General features: G+C 40.6%; 1 protein-coding gene across 1 annotated transcript; it reads left to right on the top strand.

Moving 5' to 3' along the window:
- Positions 1–2,995: 2,995 nt before the first annotated feature.
- Positions 2,996–23,828, top strand: golt1a (golgi transport 1A). Its single transcript, XM_020104682.2, has 5 exons — positions 2,996–3,118; positions 3,794–3,885; positions 23,197–23,375; positions 23,492–23,555; positions 23,665–23,828. The coding sequence occupies exons 1-5, from the start codon at positions 3,094–3,096 to the stop codon at positions 23,692–23,694; spliced, it is 390 nt and encodes a 129-aa protein (XP_019960241.1). The 5' UTR covers positions 2,996–3,093; the 3' UTR covers positions 23,695–23,828.
- The last annotated feature ends 363 nt before the right edge of the window (positions 23,829–24,191 follow it).

The raw sequence follows: 24,191 nt of genomic DNA, 5'->3' as shown, positions 1-24,191 counted from the left end.
TACGGGGATTAATAAAGTACTTCTGATTCTGATGTACATCAACGACAGCGGGTGCAAAAATGCTTACACTGTAGACAGCCATTGTTCCCCGAACTTGAAATATTTGATTGTAAAATGCAGATGCTTCTATCTACCCCGTGAGTTTACCGTCATCATGGTAACGGCTGTGTACATACCACCCGATGCGAATGCTGACATAGCCCTGGGCGAGCTGCACAAAGCAGTGAGCAGCCACCAGAATTCATATCCTTTCTTATAGGATACTTTGGACTTATACTTACATCATGCTGACTTAAAGTCAGTGTTCCCCAGGTTTTAACTGCCGTAATTATTATTTACTGTATGCTGTAATTTTATGTTTGTATAATATTTAATTTAAAGCCTTTATTTTATGCATATTTATTTTCCTTATAATACATGAGCCTAAAAGGGAACTATTTATTTTCTTTGTTTAATAACGGACTTGTTTAATGTGGCAATTCAGTCCACGGAAGTATTTGTTGTAACACTTTGCAATCCATGGGAATGTGAGACAGCTGAGATGTGATCAAGGTACCAACTTTGTAGGTGCAAAAAGAGAGTTCATGAAAGCAATGAAGGATCTGGACCATGAACAAATAAAGAAATATGGATGTGAGTTTATAATGAATACCCCATCATCGAGTCATATGGGAGGTGTGTGGGAAAGACAAATAAAGACAATCAGAAGTGTTCTCACTGCAATCCTGGATAAGTCTGCAAAAAGACTTGACACTGCTTCACTTCAAACGTTTCTGTATGATCTCCCCCTCCTGGTCAGTTTGTGAAGCAGGACCTGTATTTGCGTAAAAGGTGGCGACAGGTGCAGCTTCTGTCAAATGACTTCTGGGTTAGGTGGAGGAAGGAATATCTCCTTAATCTTCAGCAGAGAGAAATCTGGCAAACATCTTTATTTTACTTATAATACATGAGCCTAAAAGGGAACTATTTATTTTCTTTGTTTAATAACGGACTTGTTTAATGTGGCACTTCAGTCCACGGAAGTATTTGTTGAAACACTTATAACAAGAAAGACACAAGAAAGACGCAAGAAAGACGCAAGAAAGACGAAGAAGAAAAAAGAAATGTTTTACCTCATGGTGGACTGAACTCATTTCCTCAGGGTGCAGCCAGCGAGGTACTAAATTTAATTTTCTTACTGTGTTATGCTTATGTATATGTGAAACATGTTAATGGTGTGTTGTGTGTTTTCTTAGTTCGACGGTGGTGTTCGAATAAAGCATCTGTGAAAACCAAGAGCTGTGTGGTCCTTTTGACGGGAGTGATAAGCACAGTGAATGGGCAGCACCCATAGTCCCAGTGGAGAAGAGGGACAACTCACGCCGCCTATGTGAAGATTACGAAGTATCAGCAAATCAGGCAGTGGAAACAGACATCTACCCCTTGCCACACTTAGAAGAGCTGTTAGCAACCCTGGGAATGCTTACACACTGCTGGCAGAGCATCAACAAGGAGCACAAGTCGCAAAAACAACACGTACAAAGTAGTTTGTCATGGAAGGTTGGCCCACGCAGGTAGAGGCAAATTTAAAGGTTTTTCTCAACAAGAGAAACCAGCTGTCCACTGAGCGAGATCGTGTCCTATGGTTTACCAGTCATTGTACCCTCAAAAATGAGAAGAGCAGAGATCCACTGTGGTCAAAAAGGCAGAGTGAAAAACGAAATCCTTAGCACGAAAATATGTATGGTGGCCAAACCTAGACTCAGACGTGAAGCAGATCTGCAAGGAGTGTGAGACCTGCCAGCTGGAACAAAAAATGCTGCAGCAGGTTTCGTTACACCCCTGAAAGTTTCCGGGTGAGTCCTGGAAGAGACTGGATATAGATCTTGCAGGACCCTTCCTGAACAACATGTTCATGATAGTTGTTGATTCTTACACAAAGTGGTTAGAATTGTTGTTGTTTTTCAGCTTGGAAGGGTGAATGATATATTGATCACATTTTAGTTGTATAGTCATGAGTAGGGTGACCATACGTCCGTATTTCCCGGGACATGTCCTTATTTCACGTCCTGTCCCGGGTGTCCCGGGTTATTTTTAGAAAGTGAGGAAATGTCCTGGTTTTTAAAATTACCTTCTTTGGACAATTACATGTACATGCACTAGGGCACTGCCCACGGCGCTGCGTGTGACGTAGCCTAATCCCCGCCCCTACGCTGTCAGCCCTATTAATCAGAACGTAGACAACGTGACTGTCAGTCATACGCAAGCAACATGCCGAAGCGCAAGTGCTCGTTTACCGACGAATTACAAAAGAGTTTCCCGGCTTTCAGACCAGGTTGAGACAAATGGGAAGCCTTGTGCACAGTGTGCAAAGCAGGCACATATGTCTCGGTGTCCAATGGAGGTGCAAGAGATCTGAAAATCCACCTGGACACCGAGAAGCACAAAACAGCTGTCCGAGGCGAGGGTATTTCTTTCATTGTGCTGTTCATTCATTACAGGAATTGTTGACTCAAGCATTTTGAATAAATACATTTTGAATAAAATTATCATTTGTTATTGGAGTTATTGTTATTGACAATAACCCCCCCCCGACAAGGTGTCCTGGTTTTCCCAAATGAAAATATGGTCACCCTAGTCATGAGGATCACTTATGCTTGTGTGCCCCAGTTTTCGGTTGAGTTAACGAGTTATAGTCCTAAGGGGTAAAACAAAACTCTAGGAATAGTTTTGTTCCAGCTGCAATTACTCATTTAAACAGGTGATAGCTATATTTGCACACTTGGTCTTATTCAATCTTCTATTGATAGCGAAGCATTTTTGCACTTTTTGTCATGGTCATTCTTTTCTCCCCAGAAAAGAATTACCCAGGAGTCAGAACTTTTAAAGACTTATCTTATCTTTGAATGACGTCACTCAGGTAATTGACCCTTTAACTAATAATCTCCATTGTTCAATACAGGGGCTCAAAGTATGCTTGGTCTGGTTAATGTTTACCTCCTCCACGAAAAACGTCAATGTACAAAGGTTGCGAATAGGAAATATTCACTTCTAGACAGTCACACCGATACAAATTCTGCAAGTTAGAAAGGAGGGGGAGCATAAGGAATTACCATGGTGGTCATCTCAGAGTTCCAAAGTAAGTGTTCCCACAGTTTCTTATCATCTATATAGGTATAGATATATATATTATTTTTTCCTGGGGGTAGCCTTGAAGGAAAAACAGCGACTTTCCATGAATTAATAAATTGCTTCTTTAACACAACTGTGGAGTATAGTGAATGATGAATGGTCATAATTTTCTCAATATCTAGACTCTGGATTGCTAAGAAACAATATAAATGAAATACACCAGGAAGCTGCTGATAACTTTCCTCCCGTACAAGAAAGTTGTTTTGGTTTTTTTAAGGGGTGTGATCATTTCTTAGGTGAGCCTATGTAACTGGAACATAAAAATTGCAGAAAGTTTAGGAAAGCTAGAAACTACTAAAATAATGATTGTATACAGTATTCATTTTTGGTCTCTTTGTGACATGTTTCATCATAACAAATGAGAACAAATATTAAACTTATAGAACAATGTCTGCCTTATTAAGTCACAGTTCTGCCTTCGCATACATTTTACTGTACTTATGTGATGTGTTTATTGGAGAAATGCTGAAGAGGGCAGCTTATAGAAACAAATTTACACTGAGGACTGATAACTCTTTAACATCTACCCAGGGTTAAAATTGGAATTGTAAACTGTTTTATATTTACATTTTGTTGTTGGTATTTTCTCACCTCATTAATAAATCTTTACTGTATCTTCCAGAAATTGGGATTGGTCTCGTGGGGTTTGGTTTATTTTTCCTGCTCTTTGGTGTGCTGCTGTACTTTGACTCCATCTTGCTGGCATTTGGAAATGTAAGTAATCTTTAGATAGATAGTTAGATACTTTATTGATCCCGAAGGAAAGTCAAGCATCCAGTGGCAGTAACATACATTGAACATACATTAGACTTGACCTATGCTTACTGTGTTAACTTATAACACAGTAACCATATGTAGAAATTAGCCTGAGATGACTGTAAATTTTAAATGTGTACAGAGGAATTAACGAAATTAAATTAAATTAAACAGTTGAAGCAAAATGAAACTTTTACAGAGAAATTAAACATTTGCATGGATTTCAATATATACAGAGGAATTAAACATGTGCAGGAATATTAAATATTTGCAGAAAATGTGCATAGAAAATAAATATAGAACTGTGTTAAGTTAACCACTGCTAATTGTCTATACAAAAACTACAAGGTAACTATAGAAATAAAAACTTTTTATACAACTAAACTATATAAAAAAAATATAAAGTGACCATAGAAGATAAGGAGAAATTGGGATAAAGGACTGTGTGCAATTAAATTGAATAAAATGAATGAATGAATGTCACAGTCACAGCATGTAGCAGAGGTAGTCAGACATGGCAATGACACAGAGTCCAGGAAGTTGTGCAGAGAGATTAGTCCATTGTGCCTCCTGCCATCACTGAGAGCTGTTGTACAGTCTGATGGCCAGGGGGACGAAAGAGTTCTTAAGTCTGTTTTTAGAGCAGGATTGAGACAGCAGTCTGCCACTGAACACACTCCTCTGCCTGATGAAGGTGTTGTGCAGAGGGTGGTGGGCCTTGTCCAGTATGGACAGCAGTTTGTCCAGGGTCCTTCTCTCTGTCACTGTCACCAGAGAGTCCAGCTCTGTGCCCACCACTGAGCCAGCTCTCCTCACCAGTCTGTCCAGTCGGGCAGAGTCCCTCTTCTTGCTGCTTCTTCCCCAGCAAACCAGACTGGTAAAACATCTGCAGCAGTTTTTTGCAGATGTTGAAGGACCCCAGCCTTCTCAGGAAGTACAGATGGCTCTGTCCTTTCCTGTGGAGAGTGTCCATGTTTGCTGTCCAGTCCAACCTGTCATCCAGCTGCAGCCTCAGATATGTATGTATGTATGTATATATATATATATATATATATATATATATAGAGAGAGAGAGAGAGAGTCCTGACCACCTCCACATCGACCCCTTCGATGGACACAGGTTGGAGATGTGGTTTCTTCCTTCCGAAGTCCACCACCACCTCCTTGGTCTTGGAGGTGTTCAGCTGCAGGTAGTTGGACCTGCAGCATCCCACAAAGACCTCAATCATGCTCCTGTACTCCCCCTCCTGTCTGTACTTGATACAGCCAACTATCGCATCTGAGTATTTCTGCATGTGGCAGAGCCCAGAGTTGTACTGTAAGTCAGATGTGTACAAGGTGAAGAGGACGGGAGAGAGCATGGTGCCTTGTGGTGCTCCGGTGCTGCTAACCACAGTGTCTGACGTGCACTCCTTCCGCCTGACATACTGTGGTCTCTCTGTGAGGCAGTCTGTAATCCATCTCATCAGCTGTGAGTCCACCCTCATCTCTGTCAGCTTGTCTTTCAGCAGAAGGGGCTGGATGGTGCTGAAGGCACTGGAAAAATCAAAGAACATGATTCTCACAGCATCTTTCATGTTATACACATTTTCTCAGAGTCAACGCATCATCACTGATACATATCAACATTCAAACTTTGGGGATAATTTCAAACCCAAAATTACGTTCAAACCCTTATTATTCAATTCAGTTCTATTTGTATAGCACCAAATATCTAATTCAACATAGGGACTCTTCTCTCATATCTACGTTGTCGAGGGGGTGAAGCCTTTGGCCTTGGCCATGTTCCTGTACTTCCCCAAACAGGACGGCTGCACTACATCTCAAGGAGAGGAGACAGTGTTTCTGAAAACAAATGAATAAACATACTAGATATAACAACCTCAAATAAAAATAAAAAACTTAATTAATGAATTAATCTCATTTAAAATCATTGTACAGTACCAATTTTGCTTGGATATGTGTAACTGTGCAAGGAAAACCTCTAACTTGGTGCACTATGAAAAATATTATGGTTGGCCTCAATAGCAATAGCCAATTTTGTTGGATGATATATTGTCCCAGAACCCATTGCAATACAATACATTGTTGTCAGAACTCTCAAACCAATTTTAAACATAGATATAATTATGTTTTGTGGGGCAAGGGTAGGGAGCAGGTGGACCCAAAAGGCAGAACAAAAGGTTTTCAACAAAAGGTGTCCTTTAATTTGGAAGGCAGGGTATAAATACAAAATGCAAAATCAACAGTTAACACAAAATGCTCTAAGGCAAAAACAGGGGAGACGCAAGGAAACACTATAAACTTACTAGGGGAAGTAGAAACGGCAATGAGTGGTGGAACAACACAGGGAACAGCATCTAACAACAACAAACTGACAAAAACATGGGTAAGCACAAAGACTTAAGTACACACTGAACTTATGAGACACACAGACAGGTGGCACAGGACAAACAGGTGAGCCTGACGAGGGCAGGAAGTCCAGGGGGAAAACACACAAGGAGCAGAAACTACAAAATAAAACAGGAAATAGATGAACACATGTTTGAATGAGAGGGATTTGCCCTCTGGTTTGATCACATGACCCAGACCCTTTTGTTGAATAAATTGCAATTTAGTGAAGCTGTATCACTTTCACATATTTCACATGTGGCTGCAAATCATCTACATTATGCAACAGGGCAGATCTTTCCGGGAGTGGCAATGGTTCAAGACGTTTATTAGCACCTCATTAAAGATGGTGGGAGATTAACAACAGCCTTGACATAGGTGAGTGAATTTCCAACCATTACTCCGGAAGCTGAACAAGTATTGCCTGTATTTTCTTAACAGGACAAATAGTTGTGCTTACTTGGTGATTTGTTGCATGGAATGATTACTCCCGCTTTCTGCAATGATTCAAAAACTGTAGGAATACCTTAAATGGCTTCAGGTTTTAGGTTTTGGATATTGCTGTTTACAGGGCCTGCAGTCAGATTTAGGCATAAAAACAGGTTCCCATTTTTTTAATCTAGCCAACGTCATGTTTGCCTTGAGCCCACAGTGTCTTAGGGATTTCCTGTAGGGCGGGGATGATTACAGTCAGGGGTGCAGATCCGATGTCCGGATTGGGGGGAGGGGGGCACAAAGGAATTTTTTTTTTTTTGCCTGTATGCAACTCATACCATGCCACCATAAATCACAACTTTGTAGAGGCTCGCCATATCACTGAAAAAGTACTGCAGAGGGATTCATTTATTGTGCTTGCCTTTCTTGTTTATGTGTCCTAAACAGCCAACAGTGCGTATCTCTGCTTACTTAACTGTTATATTAGTAAATCATAATTTTAAGGGTCTCTGACATTTATTGCCTACTCACGTTCTTATCTTTCGCCTCCCTACGACCCTCCCAGATCCCCAATTTGTCAGGCACACAACTCGAAGGAAGGACTCGGATGCAGAGTTAGGGAAAAAACAACTGGAGCAGCTCTTGTGTTTATTTTCACAAAAACAAAGACAACAGAGGATGCCTCGATAAAGAGGGGATGATTACAAAACTTACAACTCAAATATCTTACCTTCCGTGAAGGGACAAGGGAAAGAAAAAAACAACAACTCTTAACTAAAGTCTGATCTAAACGGGGAAAAAGGCTATGAAAATTAGTTACTAAATCAAATCACCTCCTGCGAGGGAATTAACTATAAACATTAACAAAAGAACAAAACTCCTACAATGAGGGACAATACTTCTAATATAACTATGAACAAAAGCTCCTTCAAAGAGGGACACGTTATGAACTAAAATAAAACTCCTACCACAAGGGACAATACTTCTAATATAAATATAAACAAAAATCTCCTCAGAAGAGGGACAAAATCTAACAATAACTAAACTACACTAACAAAAGAAGCTATGAAAACTTAAAGGCAAACGCTAACAAAAAACTCTTTACAAGGCAACCGACTGAAACTATGGTTCTGTGACAAAAGGCTGGTGAGACTCGACATGAGACAAGACACACTGGCACAGGACAAAGAGAAGACTCAGACTATAAGCACACATGGAGGTAATGGGAAACAGGTGAGTATAATCAGGATCGGAGAAGACAATCAGACCGAGGCACATCAGGAAGGGCAAGTGACCTGAAACGAGAGAAGAGTTACTTTTCAAAATAAAACAGGAAATCACAATACAAACATGGCGACAAGACAAAAACTTAACTTGACTTTTGCTGAGGTGTGACACAATTCTTCTCACCATCTTCCTTTTCTCCCAGTGTATGGGACTACTTTATGCATGATTAATTGATATGGATGAATATCAAAATATGAAGCCCTAACCAACTTGTGTAAACTAACTGATCATGTTTTTACAATGCCAGTTATGCTGGTAAACACAAAAAACACAGCTCTATGAACACAATAAACACAATACAAGTTGACCCAACAAAATCTGATTTATTTACATATATTTATATAAAATCATTCATTGTTTGTTTTCATCTGCCATTTTCCAGAGATCATGTATCTGTATAACTCTTCTCATCTGTAGAACTCTTCTTATCTGTATCTGGACAACTCCTGGATAAAATAAAGGATAAATAATTTTACAAAAGTCCTTATAACAAAATGTTTAAATGTAAAATGTATCTTGTCCTTTATTATCGTATTTCTGACCAGTAGACTCAACAAAATCCTGAAAATCCTGAAAATCTATTCAAATAGTTTATTTCAAACCAATCAGATGAAACAAATACCAACCAACCAAAACACCAAACAGAACAACCACTTTCGTTTGAAATGGGGATAGAAGAAGCAGAGCTGATCTATTTCCAACCTCAGTCATCACAAATTTCATCAACATCATCAACAAGTAGACTCAACAACATCATGAATTCATATCGATTCATTGTACAATAATGTGAGTATTGACCACTGAGTATGTGAGTCTGATCACTACACTCACAAACTATCATAACTACGCAAATGAGCCATTGGTGTGTTTGCGAGTTTCACTACCAGCAATAAATTGCTGACAGAGATTTGGTCTATCCAGCTCATCAAACTTGTCTCTGTGTACATGACACACGACAACACTGTTCAGTTGTTCCTGAGACATGGTGGCTCTAAGCAAGGTTTTAAGCCTTCTCAGGGTGCTAAAACTCCTCTCTGCTTCACAGGAAGATGCTGGCACTACCAATAAAAGTCTAACCAGAGCCTCCACTTGTTCGAACAGTCCCCGCACCTCTACAGGCAGTTCCCTGAGTACCTCTGCTGCTTCCTTACTGCAGCTGAACTCATATTTACTATTAAATAAAGGCAACTCAACAGCAAGAGCACCTCTTTTCAGCTCAGGGTACTGGTCTACCACATCATCCATCTGCTCAGTGAGGAGCATATTCTCCAGTTTCTGCAGATCCTTAAAACTCTCCTGATCAAAGCATTCAGCAAATTGAGCATCCACAGTATCTAAGACCTTGAAGAACTCCACACGGTAATAGTCAACTGCTTCACCAGGAAAGTGTCTGGTGTTTGGCACCTTAAAGGGTTGTATCTGTGCAGACCTAACCACTGCAGCATTTGCCTTTTCAAAAAGGGTCACACAGTTTTTGTCATTTTGTTTCTCCTGGAAAGAGGAGCGGACACAGTCGACTGCTGCCAGCATACCAGGGACTGTCTGGCTTCTCCTCTGCAGGGATTTGTTGAGGCATCAAAAAGCTCTCCTACCACAGCAGAAGCGAGTGTAAGACCCGAGATTGTTTTGCCCTTTCTAAAATGTTCTGCTAAGCCGCTGGCACTGGCTGCAGATTTGGATGTACTACCAGCCATTTTATCCAAGCTGCAGAGAACTCTTACTCATACTGAGTAAGCACAGCCTTAATGGCTGTTCCCGGACAGTCCACCTGGTTGGGCACAGCGGTTTCAATGTTGACATTGGCTCAGGCTGGTTGTCTGTTGTTGCAATGTCTGCAAACATGGCCTTGCATTTCCCTGACTGACCAAAGAGCACACCTAGCTGATGGACCCAAAAAGTGATTCCTGGATCAGTGGGGAGGCTGAGCAGGCAGCCTGTGTAATAAGATTTACCCACAGTGGACATACAGCGCTAGTGGCTGCTGTCTCCTCAGAATAGCCTGCACACCAGAGTATTTGCCTGCCATGTTGGCTGCCCCATCATAGCCTTGCCCCCGCAAACCAGCCATCGGTAGGTTGAGCCTCACCAAAACATCAATGGCTATGTCAGCAATGGCCTGACCAGTCGTCTCAGACACCACAGAGTCCAATAAACTCTTCATGTGGCACTAGGTCATGATCAACTTAGTGGAGGCAGATAGACTCCTGCTCTGCACCAGATATATCTTGTGTACCATCTACAATTATAGAAAACTGCAGAATGGGATGAGACCTGATGGTGTTTGCTATGTCACGAATGACAGTGTTTGCCATTACATTCAGTATCTCATTCTGTGCATGACAGCTGGCATAATTAGTGGTGTGGGTCAGCCACTTTTTCAGCACAGGATCATCTTCTGACCTCCGCTTCAACAATTGGTCGAGATTCCCACTGCCAGATTTACCTGTCAAGGCTTGATCCTGTCTTGCCAGGTACTGAACAGAGCTGACGATTCTCAGGAGGCTATGCCTGGCCTCCTCCTGTTGTTTAGCCCAGCCCATGAGCTGGATAGCTGGACACTGACAGGGTTAGAGTCATGTGCACTCACTGTTACTGCGTGACAATGAGAGTGGGTTCTTTGGTGAGCTGCAAATCTCTATAAAGCCTTCTTCCAGTTGCGGAAGCCTTCATTTACAAAAGCAGTGTCAACTTTTTTGCCAAAAGAGGACCTGTTGTCAGTAAACACTTTGTTACAATAAAAGCACAAGACCCCTTTGACCTGCGGATTGTTATGTAGCCAGGTGTACTCTTGAAACCATTTTTCTTGAAAAGATAAAACCCTCTTTGACAACTTTTGTGTTTCCTTGTGTGACCTTATGTATAATTTTTTTCTGTTTTTCTGACAAATTTTTTCTTCTGTTTTTCGGACTAATCTTTTTTTTCTGTTTTTCGGACAAATTTTTTTTCTGAGTTTAGAGAGCATTTGAAACAATAGACACATTAATTCGATGTAATTAATGATAAACTCAAACCGTACTGGTTCTGCATCAATGGTGCAATAGATGGGTTTTCACGAATGGGGATTTGGCTACATGCTTACTCTACAAACAGTGATCCCAAGATAATCGCGCAATACTTAATCACGAAATGGAACTGCTGCCCGAATTCATTCGGACCTCAGAACCGAGAACTGTTACGTAGAACAAATGCAGATGTTCTTGAGGCACGATCATCTGGAAAACTTTTCGCACAGATCTTATCTGTATGGATCGAGCAATCACAAACAAAGAATAGAGAACTGGTGGGACTTTTTAAGGAGGCAACATGCACAGTTCTGGATGAACCTGTTCCAAGATTTAAAAGACTCAGACTCCTTTTCTGGGGACTTCCTGGATAAAAGTCTCATTCAGTTCACGTCTTGAAATAATAGAGGTAAGAACTGCAATATGTTGTATGTATGTATGTTGTTTTTTTCCATATCAGAATAATGCGGTGACACCTGCTTAGTGGTTAAGTATTCAGATGTTTTTCTTCACCAAAAGCAATAGTACCACTCTGTGTAGTGGGTTAGTTTTAGTGTGGTACTAATATCATAGGCCTACTGATATTGGTGAAAAGAGCTCACTCCATGTAGGCTATATTCAAAACCTTACTAAAGTAAAAGGACAGTATTATCAGCAGTATACATTCAAAGTACTTAAAGTATGAAAAGTATAAAATGCAATAAAATGTTCCCTGCCAGTGTTTTAATGTTTTTAATTTCATGATACAGTTTACTATTGCAGATGTTTGAGTTGGAGCTGATTTGAACTACATTACTGGCTAGTTTAATGCATTATAATTTCTACTGCAGTTGGTATAGCAAATGTGTGAACTGATTTACTCACTTTTTTAGATTTATTTATAATTAGAGAGAACTGCAGGAAGTTGTTCACCTCTGGAACACTCACAGAATTCACCCATCCAGAACTCCAGGTGGGCGCCCAGTGATGATGTACACCCTACCCCAACTTTTTGGTGCCAGAGAGTACCTGAAAGAGGTATCCCAACAAAAGACAGAAGCCTGCAGAGAAGAATGCCTTCAGAGAGGACCGTATCCCTCTGATGATACAGTGTTTGACATTTGCTGCCTTGCCATGGCAGAGAAGAGTCTTCATCCACCCGCCTCTCCAGAGGAAGCCATTGAGCTTTACATGTTCTTACGTGCTTATATACGAGCACAAATTTAAGGATCACAACCTGCTCTACTGGATCAAATGACTGGATGTAAGCCTCCACATAAGGGTAGAAAATCTTATGGACCATGAATTTCACTGTAGAGGATATTGTGCTTAAACACTAAATAACTGTGAAAAATGGAAAATCTTGGGTGCATTGTAAAAAGAGCAGCCGACAAAAAGGACAGTCATTGTCAATTATAAATCAAACAGGTTATAATATCTTGTCCACAATGGTGTGTATGCTGAATGTCAAATGTAGCTCTTACAGACACAATACCTGTTAATACAGAGCAGTGAAACCTTTTTCTCTTTTGATATTTAGTTATTGTTTATTGTAGAAATTAGGAAATATACCCTCCTGTTTTTTGTTTCTCTCATTATTTTACTGTATGTTACAAAATTTGGTGAATATGTATGTATCTAAAATGAGTACAGATCAGATCAACTATCTTATGTATTTGAATGAAATGTCACTCTATAAATTTATGTTGAAATGCAATTGTCATTAAACTTTCAGCAAATGAAGCATATGATTATCTTTTATTAGGGCATACATCTTTCCTTGAGTTTACACAAATTTGATAAATTTAACATTTCACAATACAAGCATCCCATAACAAAAGGAACATGTCCAATGTGGCAGTAGACCACGCCACGGGGCTCCCACCACGACAGCCAGAGACAAACCAGTTCACCCATCCCGTGTTCAGCAACATCTCTTTATTGCAGGCCAACAGAACATACAAAACCTGGAACTTAAAGGGTCCAGCACTTTCTGCTGGACCTTCAGCTTCAGTCTCTCTTCCCCAGTGTGTGTCCTCCCGAGGCAGCTCTGCTGCTGCCTTTTCAAGTATGAGGATCAATCAGCTAACAGCTCTCACCTGTGCTGACTGATCCTCTGTGGTGCAGGTGAAGGTGCTCTCTCCGCCCCTTCACCTCCACATCCAATTTTAAGATTGTGGGTAGAAACATATCATGTCTCACAGAGCAGGACTCCTGAACTACATGACTCAACAGTAAAGATGCAATCTGTTTGAAGACAGTTATACAAAACGAGACAGCAACCTGTGATTCTATTTGTAAAAAAACCCCACCTCAAAGTACCTTTTAATGTAACAAGCAGATTCACAAACACTGTCAGTATTAACATCTGACATTAGGTAGAGGTTCAAATCCTATTAATATTAACAGTGAAAATATAACGAAAATATTTCTAATGTCCAAACATTATCATCCCAGACTGATAACAAAAGTGTCTTAAATCAAAGTAAATTGTTAACTGCTTCTTGATATGATTTTTTGAAGTTTTTTGAATAAGGATAGTCTTTTTGTACCTCTTCTCTGTTTTTCCATACAGAAACGCCTTGTGGCAATCCTGTCACCATAGGCTGGAATGTAAGACACAATTGTATGAGGTGGTACAGTATGAGACAGTACAAAAACAACTTTTGAAGCTGGCAATAATGTTGTGTGCCGATATAAACATCAGACATGTATTCCTTCTGCTAAGTTTATAATACATCAACAGTAACTTGAAATGGTACGTAATCCTGTTCACCTATTGTTTTAGTCATGTAGTAATATACCTAATATCATATTATGACTATTTATTATGACATGGTGTACAACACGTTGTACATCTTGTGTTGTCTTACTCCAAACAACATCTTAGTACACATTATCACTCATATAAGTGAACAGGGCTGCTATAATGACATAGTCCAGGTTACTGAAATCAGAGATGAATTCTGTATATTACACTTAAACACAACACAGCATTCACTCAGGAAGAAATATAAATGTTTTCAATATAATCCTATTAGTCTGTAGCAAAGTAGCTTATAACTGTTCTTTATAGGCACAAATACAGTACATGACTTGAATATATGTATGTCGGAGCTAAAATACTGCCTGCAAGACTATTCACAGATAAAATAAATATTTTCACCTGCAAATGCAGTAATCGTCCACCTAGTGGCGTGTATATCTCCCGCTTCACTGCCTAGCAGAGTTTCAAAGTTTTTAACAGTTCAATCAACAATCAAACAAAGTGACATCAACCTATCTCAATAACACTTAGCTTTAAGGAGTTAATGCAGATAACTCTTACCCACTTCTAACCTGTAAAAACAATTTGAATGCAGCAGCAATGAAGACACCAAGCATTCAGTTCAACATCCAGTCTGCATCTGAAAGTTACCCTCAAAGAAACAGTCTGGGGTGCAACTGCTCCGGTGCCAAACATTCCACCTGAGTGCTGCTGTCATTTACTGATTTCTCCATGCATATAAAATGTAGATTAACGTGTCTATCACGTATATTATTAGCAATAATATTCAACCCTGAAAATAAAAATTACTATTGATGTAATTAAATCTAATATTTTGGGGCATACCACATTTATCTGTCCTAAGAACTAGCTCAGATAAAAATTGAGAGGATTCAGATTGAAATTCAGAGAATTCAGCCAGATTAACTGGTTTGTGTAATTTCAGGCTTGGATGTATGAGGCTGATGATGGTCAAGGGTTGATAAATCGGTCAGATTTAAATATTGCTTTAACCCCTCCAGCTCTGCCTGTGCCTTGAGTAATATGAGTATTAATATGGCAGCCAGGTTTCAGTTAGACATAGTAAATCGATCTGATCGTCAGTAGAGGGATTTTGTATTGAGTGACCTGATATTTAATATTAAACTTAGATTTTTTGGTAATGATATATCCCTTGCCACCTTGATAACCTACAAATAATCATGAAGCTTTTCAATACAGAGTTTAAAAAATCTAGGCATGCCTATTTTGCAAATCTTATTGAATCAAATGCTTCAAACCCCAAGGTGCTTTTTAACATTGCAAGCCGTGCCACTGATGCTCCTCTTAGTAGAGGCTACTCATCAAGCCTGCAATGAGTTTTTAAACTTCTTTAACCAAAAAATCTCCATCATCTGTCCAATTATTATTGCTCCCATGGATCCTCTGGCAGTTTCATTATCAACTAGGCCTTGTATTTGCTTCACTGTGTTTACTCCAGTCTCCCAGCCTACACTGCTCAATACAGTCAAAAATATGAACCCTTCCTCCAGCCCCCTTGACTCTCTTCCCCTTCAATTTTTTAAGACATTTTTAATAAAATCTGTCCTTTTATACTGAACATTTTAAATAGCTTCCTCTCCTCTGGGACTGTGCCAAATTGTTTTAAAAAATGCTATTATCCAACTCTTGTCTCGTCGCCTATGTTAGTGTTAGATCTTTGTTTAGTTATGTCATGTTCTGTGTTAATTGTGTTGTGACGTTTCCCCTCTGTCAGGTCATGTGATGTAGTAAATTTTTGGCCATCAAACCATGTCACTTATGAATGTCACTATATACCTTTAAGAATCTGCAATACAAACTAAGGTGTGATTGAAACATGATTTACTACTGATTACAATAAGTTGTGAATGTAATTACGAATCAAACCATATATTCTGTGTGTAACAAACAGTATGAGGTGATTGTATAACTTGTGTGAAGAAATATTAATCTTTTAAAAAAGACAATCTGACCGAATTGAAACATAATGGTGTCAAATGTAAGAACAATATCTTTAAAAAAATAGTAAGCTGATTAAGCAAAAGATAATGGTGTGAGGAATAAGCAAAGCTGTGTAAAAGTAAAATAGACATGCCTGGACATGTCTGGGCAAAACTAGTGTAAGATCCCAACATGCCCAGTGGAAATTTCCAGAGCTAGAAAATTGACCAATGAAATGATGTGTGGCCATGATAAAACGATAGACCAATGACCTACTGACACGTGTGGCCCTGAAATAATGATAACCAATGAAATGCCGACAGGTGTGGTCACTAAAGGGTTTATAAGAAAGCACCACAGCTACTGTTAGGCAGAGACAGCTACTGTTAGGCAGAGTTCTTCTCTGGTGAAGCTCCGGCTCGCTACTGAATGCTCTCGGGTTTTTTGTCGACAATAAACTCTGCTGCTTTTAAGTTGACTTCTCCTGCTTTTTATTCGACTGAATTTTTGGACTTTTGGACCACGAGTGAAACTTAGTTTTTACCACAACAGTGACCTCCCCTTGTCTGTCTTCCCACCTGTGTGATTGTCTTCCCTGCACCTGATTGTTTCCACCTGTGTTCTGTTATGTATAAATAGTCCTTGTATCCCTTTGTCCTGTTCCAGTTCGTCTTGTGCCTTGTGCCAGAGTTCCAGCGTCACCGGTCATAGTAAGAAGTCAAGTTAAGTAAGTTTAGAGAATTCCATAGACGGTAAAGTATAGTTCTAGGTAGGTTCAGGTTAGTGTGTGATATAGTGTTTTGAAGTCCTTGTACATGTGTTTATTTGTGTTTTTGACTGTGTGTAAACCCATTTTCTCATCTGTAAACTTTTGTTTTGTCCACTTTACTGTGTCCCGAGTCGTGCATTTTGGTCCTGGGTTTAAGAGATCGTGACAGGAACCCGGACTTAACTCCAATGATTTAAAACATTTAACACCCATCTCTTAACTTCCCTTTTAGCTTTTATATCAGAAAACTCATTGTTTGAATCCCTTCAGTCTGGTTTCAGAGCCCACCACAGCACCACAACTGCACTTTTGAAAGTAATGAAGGACTTTTAGCTTTTAGCTGCTGATGCTGGTTGCTCCTCCATTTTAATACTCCTGGATCTTAGTGCAGCATTCGATACAGTCGATCACACCACCCTCTTGTCCCGTTTAGAGGAGTGGGTGGGCATCAGTGATACAGTCCTTAAATTTCAAGTCTACTTCAGTTATAACCCTAATAACTCAAATTAAATCTCTTAACTTCTAATCTGTTCACAGATATTCAACACTGGATAGCACAATTTCCTTCAGCTGAACCCCAAAAAGACAGAAATACTTCTGATCGCTACCAACTCCTCACACAACGAACTTACAAACATGCTATGTCCCTATTCACATATTATTACGCCTCAGTGTAGAAACCTTAGAAACCTCACTTCAAATCTATCACAGAGTTATGCTTCTTTCAACTCCGGAAGATTTCTAAAATGAAGCTTTTCTCCCTGCCAAAAACCTAGAAATGCATGCATTTATATCAACATGGTTAGGGGATCTGCATCTCTAAGGGATCAGACAACTGAGGTTGGCTTGCAGAGGACTAGGGGAGAAAAAAAAATGCTTTTGTGTGTAAAAGCAAATGCAGTACTGTGCCAGTAGTGAGGGAGGTGACTGTAATTTAAAAAGATGAAGTTGGTTCTTAAACTCTTCAATCTGTTCAGGCAGATTTGCCAAAGTTGCAACCTTACTGGCCACCTTTCTCCCTCAGAAATTCTTCATATATCTGGGTACAGTTCCTTCACAATTTTTGTCTATATGCTTCTTACTCTTACTTATAAGAACGGAGGACAGTGGCTTTCACATTGCCGTAATTGAAGTTGCCTTCAATTGTCAAAGCAGTGCACACTTCTTGAGCATTTCTCACAAATTCACAATGGATTGGAAGAGGCTGCACACTCTTTGGCCAGTGTAATATGGCAGCAACATGTTCAAATGTCTTGAAATATGAATCTACATCAGATTCTCTGAATGGTGGGACTAGTGCAATGTGCCTTCTCACATCAAATCTATTTTAGAGATTAGGAGTGTGCTTGTGTATTTGTAGGACCAGTAGCTGCAGCGCCTCTGTGCTTTATCTCCAGCGCTTTTACCCTTAAATACCTGGCTTCCAACTCATGGTGTCTCACCTCCACTGACTTTATGCGCATGCCTGCTTGAAATAGGAGGTCCTATTATAATAATTATATAACTTGGCGCCGAGGATGGCTGCCGTGTCTCGAGCTCCTCACCAACTCCTCATTTCTAGTGTCGTTATGTTGTACTTTTTCAGTCTATTTTTACCGGCAGAGACTGAAAAGAGACCGACCTGTGATACGAACAGTCCAGCGCTGGACCGAGCAGTCAGACTCTGCTCTCCAACACTGCTTCAGCACCAAGGAGTGGTGTGTGTTTGAGGAGGAGGACATAAACACACACACAGACGCGGTCATTTGCTACATCAGCAAATGCATCGATGACGTCGTACAGCGGATTACTGTACAAACATTCCCAAATCAGAAGCCCTGGATAAATGGCGAGGTCCGAGCCAAACTCAAAGCTCGGGCTGTCACGCACAGTGCTGGTGATTTGGATGAATACAGGAACTCCAGGTATGCGCTCCGGAGAGCTATTAGCAGTGCTAAAAGACAATACAAGAACAAAGTGGAGTCTGACTACAAGGGCTCCAACGCTAGAAACATGTGGTCTGGACTAAAAACTATAACAGACTATAAAAGAACAACAAGTGGTGCCGAGGAAGTGTGTGCATCTCTCCCAGATGAACTGAACACCTTTTATGCACGCTTTGAGAGACCCCCGGCTGTGGAGGTACACTACCGCCCAGTTGCACTCACCCCCATCATCATGAAGTGCTTTGAGCGGTTAGTCAACAGTTCATCACCTCCTCCCTCCCCAACTCACTGGACCCCCTACAGTTTGCTTACAGAGAGAACAGGTCCACAGCCAACGCCATCACCCTCACCCTCCACACTGCCCTCTCCCACCTGGACCAGAGGAACAAGTATGTGAGGATGCTGTTCATTGACTACAGTTCAGCATTCAACACCATTGTGCCCTCCAAGCTCGTCATCAAGCTCAGGGACCTCGGGCTCAACAGCGCCCTCTGTGACTGGATCCTGAACTTCCTGACGGGCAGACGCCAGGCAGTGCGGATGGGGAACATCACATCCTCCAGCCGGACCCTCAACACCGGAGCCCCCCAGGGTTGCGTGCTCAGCCTTGTCCTCTACTCCCTGTTCACGCACGACTGCGTGGCCACATACAGCTCCAACACCATCATCAAGTTTGCTGACGACACAACCGTCATCGGCCTGATCACAGACGGCGACGAGACGGCCTACAGAGAGGAGGTCAGAGCCCTGACATCTTGGTGCCAGGACAACAACCTCCATCTCAACGTCAGCAAAACCAAGGAGCTGATTGTGGATTACAGGAAGAAGCAGAGAGAGGGACACGCCCCCATCACCATCAACAGGACTCCTGTGGAGAGAGTCAGCAGCTTCAGGTTCCTCGGGGTTCACATCACTGAGAACCTGACATGGACTCATCACACCAGAGTTATCACAAAGATAGCTCGTCAGCGGCTCTTCTTCCTCCGCAGGCTGTGGAGGTTCAACATGGACGCCAGGATACTCTGCAACTTCTACAGGTGCACCATCGAGAGTATCCTGACCGGCTGCATCACGGCCTGGTACGGCAGTTGCACCGCACTCAACCGTAAGACTCTACAGAGGGTGGTGAAAACTGCTCAGCACATCACCAGGACGGAGCTACCATCCATGGAGGACCTCTACATCCAGCGTTGTAGGAAGAAGGCTTACAAGATACTAAAAGACCCCCATCACCCCAGCAACAAACTGTTCTCTCTGCTGCCGTCTGGCAGACGGTACCGCAGCATCCGGACCAAGACCACAAGACTCAGGGACAGTTTTATCCCACAGGCTGTAAGACTGCTGAACTCCTGAGCTCTTTGAAGGTCACTACATCTGTTTATAGCAACATATTTATTTACACATTATATTATTCATAAGAAAAATTTATATTTATTTATTTAGTTTACAATAATTCTCATTCTGTCATTATCATTTCTATTCATCATATTTACAACCAATATAAACTTAGTAAACACTACTACTGACATTTGTACTTATTGTTTCATTTGCACTAGTGTATGTTATTTGTATTTTTAGTCTTATTTTATGACACTTGCATGTTGAGTTGCTTGAGGTGCCTGGGATTTAAGATTTTCATTGCCAACATGTACGCTGTATCTGTTGTGCAGATGACAAATAAAACCTTTGAAACCTTGAAACCTAGGGTGGGGCAGGAATACCAACCAGATCACCTAGCTAATAACCCTTAGAAGTTGGGTCAAACAAAGTTCTTTCACACAGCTTATCAAACAGGAGCTTTTATATCTCCTTTTTTCTTTGCATCTAGTTGCATTTGCTCCTCAAAAATTAACCATCAAGATCAGATCAGCTTTTCTGCATCTTTTTAATTTTTCCACCATTGGATCAAAAGTACATTTATCTAACTCCAGAGGAGGCTATCAGGATGTGATTTTTTTTTTCTTTTTTCGTTTGAAGAATGGGTTACCATTAACTTGGATTTGGCTGCAATGCTGTTTACCCCTGAAGCTCCTAAAGTGTTTTTGGACTCAACCACTTCACCCACTCCTCCATCAGCAAAGTGCTGAGTAAACAATGAGTGCATTTTCATTTTTTGGTGAACTATCTCTTTAAAAGAATGCATAACAAAAGAGACAGGTTTAGAGCACTCAAGCTCAGTCTATCTAAACACAATTGGTCCTCACACCATCTGCAAACACCTGCTACTTACAACACTGACATGGCTGTCAGCTATGGTGTAAGAAGTGTGGTGAAAAACTAAGTTTCAAAGTTCCAATCGTGGTCCAAAAAAGTGAAGTCGAATAAAAAGCAGGAGAAGTCAACTTAAAGGCAACAGAGTTTATTGTATACAAAAAACCTGAGAGCATTCAGTAGTGAGCCTGGAGCAGCACCAGAGAAAATCTCAGACTAACAGTGGTGTTGTTCCGCTTTATATATCCTTAAGGACCACACCTGCTACTCATCTTACTGGTCTATCATTACGTCTATCATTTATGGTCTGACATTGTGACCTAAGCTTATTGGTTATTGTGGATGGTCTGACATCGTGAACTTCCCCCTGGAAAGTCTCCAAGCACCGGGGTTACTTTGGTACTTTGGATGGCCTTGGACTTGAGTTTACCCCTGGAAAGCCTCCAAACACCTGGGTTGCTTTGGACGGCCTTGGAACTGGGACTTTCCCTCTATCTTGCCCTGACATGTCTCTTTTTCTTTTAAACAGTTTTTCTTACTCTTGACACCATTATATTCTGTCCAAACCGTTTACTATTTTTTACTGAGATATTTGTCTCTGATTTGACACCATTATGTTTCCCTTTTGTCAGATTGCCTTTTTTTTTTAAAGATTACTATTCTTAACACAAGTTATACATACACATCATACTGCTTGAAACACACTGAGTATATTGTTTGATCCGTCATTATTGTGTTAAACTTGTTGTAATCATCAGTAAATTATGTTTCTCTTTAACTTCAACACACATTAGATTGTTGTGCAGATTAATGGTATATAGTGACATACATATGTGACATTGTATAGTGACCAGAAATTACACTACAGAAGGCTACTGTCCTTGATTAGTCTTATCCCACAGCCAACACTTCCTTGCATTGGCCAATCACAGGGTCCCACCTGTTTCCTAATCAGCCCAAACACACACACACACACACACACACACACACACACATTCTCTCGTCAAGTTTGTCTTTATAGATGCCAGCGTTTGCATGAAAAGTGGCGTATGCCAAAATAGGGTCTGAAAGATGCATATGCAACATTTATAAATGAGGCCCCAGATCATTAGTTTGACAGGGATAATGGACTAATCGCTCATCTTGCTTCAGTTTTTGGACCTGCTAGGAGTCTTTGAGACTAGCGACAGGCTTTTTATAGATTTCACACAGAGATTAAAAATAATTTCATCAAATGGAGTTATGTAATTATAAATATCACAGCTATGATTAAGGTGTCCTGCACCTTATGCAGGTTTTCTTTGGGAGGTGTACATTTTACTTGTGTTGGTTGGGGGCATGTGGCAAAACTAACAAATGACTGACTAAGTATATTTATTTTAATTAGGTATGGCTCACTAGAGGCTACCTACTGGCTTATGCTATTGCTAGGCCTGGGCCGATAATCAATAAATCAATTAATCGCACGATAAATTAAAATGAACTCGATAATTTTTCTGGCCTCGATATATTGCCATGTGCATGCGTGTTTGTTTTCCTCGTCTCTCGCCTCCAAGCAGGCTGGATGACAAGAGTGTTCACTCTGTGCTCGGTCTCAGCACCTGGGGGCGTTTGTTGCGGAATGAACGGAGTGAACCCTCTTGTCAGTCATCCAGCCTCTTTGTCTCTGTGGGGAGAGGCGGGGCCACTAGCATTAGCTACACATGCTACACACACAGAGTGCAGCGAGTGAGCGTTGTGCGGAGCAACGCGAGGAGAAAAGATGATTGCTAAGTCAAATGCCACAGCCCCGGTGTGGGAATATTTCGGCTTAAAACCGAATGAGCAAGGTGAGCCCATCAACACGGACGAGCCAGTTCAAAAGTGGTGGCAACGAAAAAAGGCAACACAATAAAGTTGCGTGCCCACCTAAAGCATCACCACCCAACCCAGTTTAACCAGCTGGGGAAACAAAGTGCAGCTCGAGATGCAGAGCCTTCGTCCCAACAGTCAACACTCACTGAGGCGTTCGGTCGACAAAGTAAATATAAACGGAACAGTGCAAAATGTTGTGCGCTCATTGAAAGTTAAGTTTGCTACATCGCAAAAGGTAAAAAACACTGAGAAATAAAAGTGTATTGTTTTTGAAAGGGTGTGCATTATTATTATATATTATCATGTTGACAATAATATCGTTTATCAGCAATAATTCGTGTGACAATATATCGTCCAGCAAAATTTGTTATCGTCCCAGGCCTAGCTATTGCCAGTCTAAACAACATACCGATCTCTTACCCATGAGACTTTGCTCTATTCCAGCACACATACTAAACAACAGGTCTATAGTGACCTCTTGCTGTTTTGAATCTCGCATAGGTTTGCCACCGCCAGTCTCTGAGTCTAGGAGTAGAAGCACTCTAGAAAAAAAGAGACTGATCATTTAAAATATGTGGAAAAGATTTTTCAGAAGCAGGACTATTTGCATATACTCCCACTAAGTCAATCTGTGGAATTGTCTTTTATATTTCCTCTCCTCGTTTTGTCCGATTGATCTCCCTTTAGATCCTGTTTCTGACTGGCTTGACATTCATCATTGGCTTTAGAAGAATGGCCTGCTTCTTCTGCCAAAGACACAAGTTTCGAGGTTCTTTTTTCTTCCTAGGAGGTGTGTCTCTGGTGCTGTGCCATTGGCCAGTCATTGGAATGCTGGTGGAGAGTTACGGCTTTGTGCTATTATTCAGGTGAGTTCAAGTAGGAATTTTGTCAAATACAAAACAAGGCTGCAAATTAATCTTTGTCCCTAATAATTGTGATGATGCTGCTGCTTTAATGCAACACTATTTGTTTCCCGCTTTAGGTCCTTCTTCCCAATGGCCTTGGGACTTGTGCTGTCAGCTGTAAATATCCCTTACCTCAGAGCAGTATGTTTTGTTCTTTCCTCGGTATATTAACACTTGAACATTTTGAAATACCTCATGGATGCCACTGCTGAAATTTGACAAATAATGTCAAATTTTATTTTTCTTTCAGTTCTTTTCCAGCAGCTTCTCCATGGTTTGAGCAGAATTAAGCAACAATGGAGTGTGTGTGGGGTGAATTATTTTGTTGATAACCAGCAAGAATATTGTTTTTACAATATACTGTATCTTGTACCCTTTAGGGTTACAATTAATACGCTGCTTAAAGGTCCAGTGTGTGAGATTTAGGGGAAAGGGAACTATTGGCAGGAATTTAATGTAGAATAATTCTCATGATGTTTTCTCTAGTTCATTTTATCTAAATTGTATGAATTGTAGTTTTCTTTACCCCAGAAAAGGCCCTTTATATTCAACTACTTTATATTTACATCAAGGGGACCCTCTCTACAGAGGCTGCCATGTTTTTTACATTAGTCCAGACTGGACAAACTAAACACCTTTTTAGTTTTTATGACAACTGAAGGCTGCCACAGTTTATTTTTCATGTTTGGAAGGAGACGGTCAGGTGAGGGGTGTTCAGCTGCAACATGCAATTTCAACATTAGATATCACAAAATTCTACACACTGTATCTTTAAAG

The sequence above is a fragment of the Paralichthys olivaceus genome, chromosome 2, assembly GCF_024713975.1.
Source record: "Paralichthys olivaceus isolate ysfri-2021 chromosome 2, ASM2471397v2, whole genome shotgun sequence".
Classification (NCBI taxonomy): Eukaryota; Metazoa; Chordata; class Actinopteri; order Pleuronectiformes; family Paralichthyidae; genus Paralichthys; species Paralichthys olivaceus.
Note: the sequence above shows the minus strand (reverse complement) of the source record. Positions and strands in the feature narration are given on the sequence as shown.

Coding starts and splice junctions, on each gene's coding strand:
- golt1a (XM_020104682.2), top strand. CDS start 3,094: ATGGTGGTCATCTCAGAGTTCCAAA. Junction 3,886..23,196: donor TCTTGCTGGCATTTGGAAAT/GTAAGTAATCTT, acceptor ATCTCCCTTTAG/ATCCTGTTTCTGACTGGCTT. Junction 23,556..23,664: donor ATATCCCTTACCTCAGAGCA/GTATGTTTTGTT, acceptor TTTTTCTTTCAG/TTCTTTTCCAGCAGCTTCTC.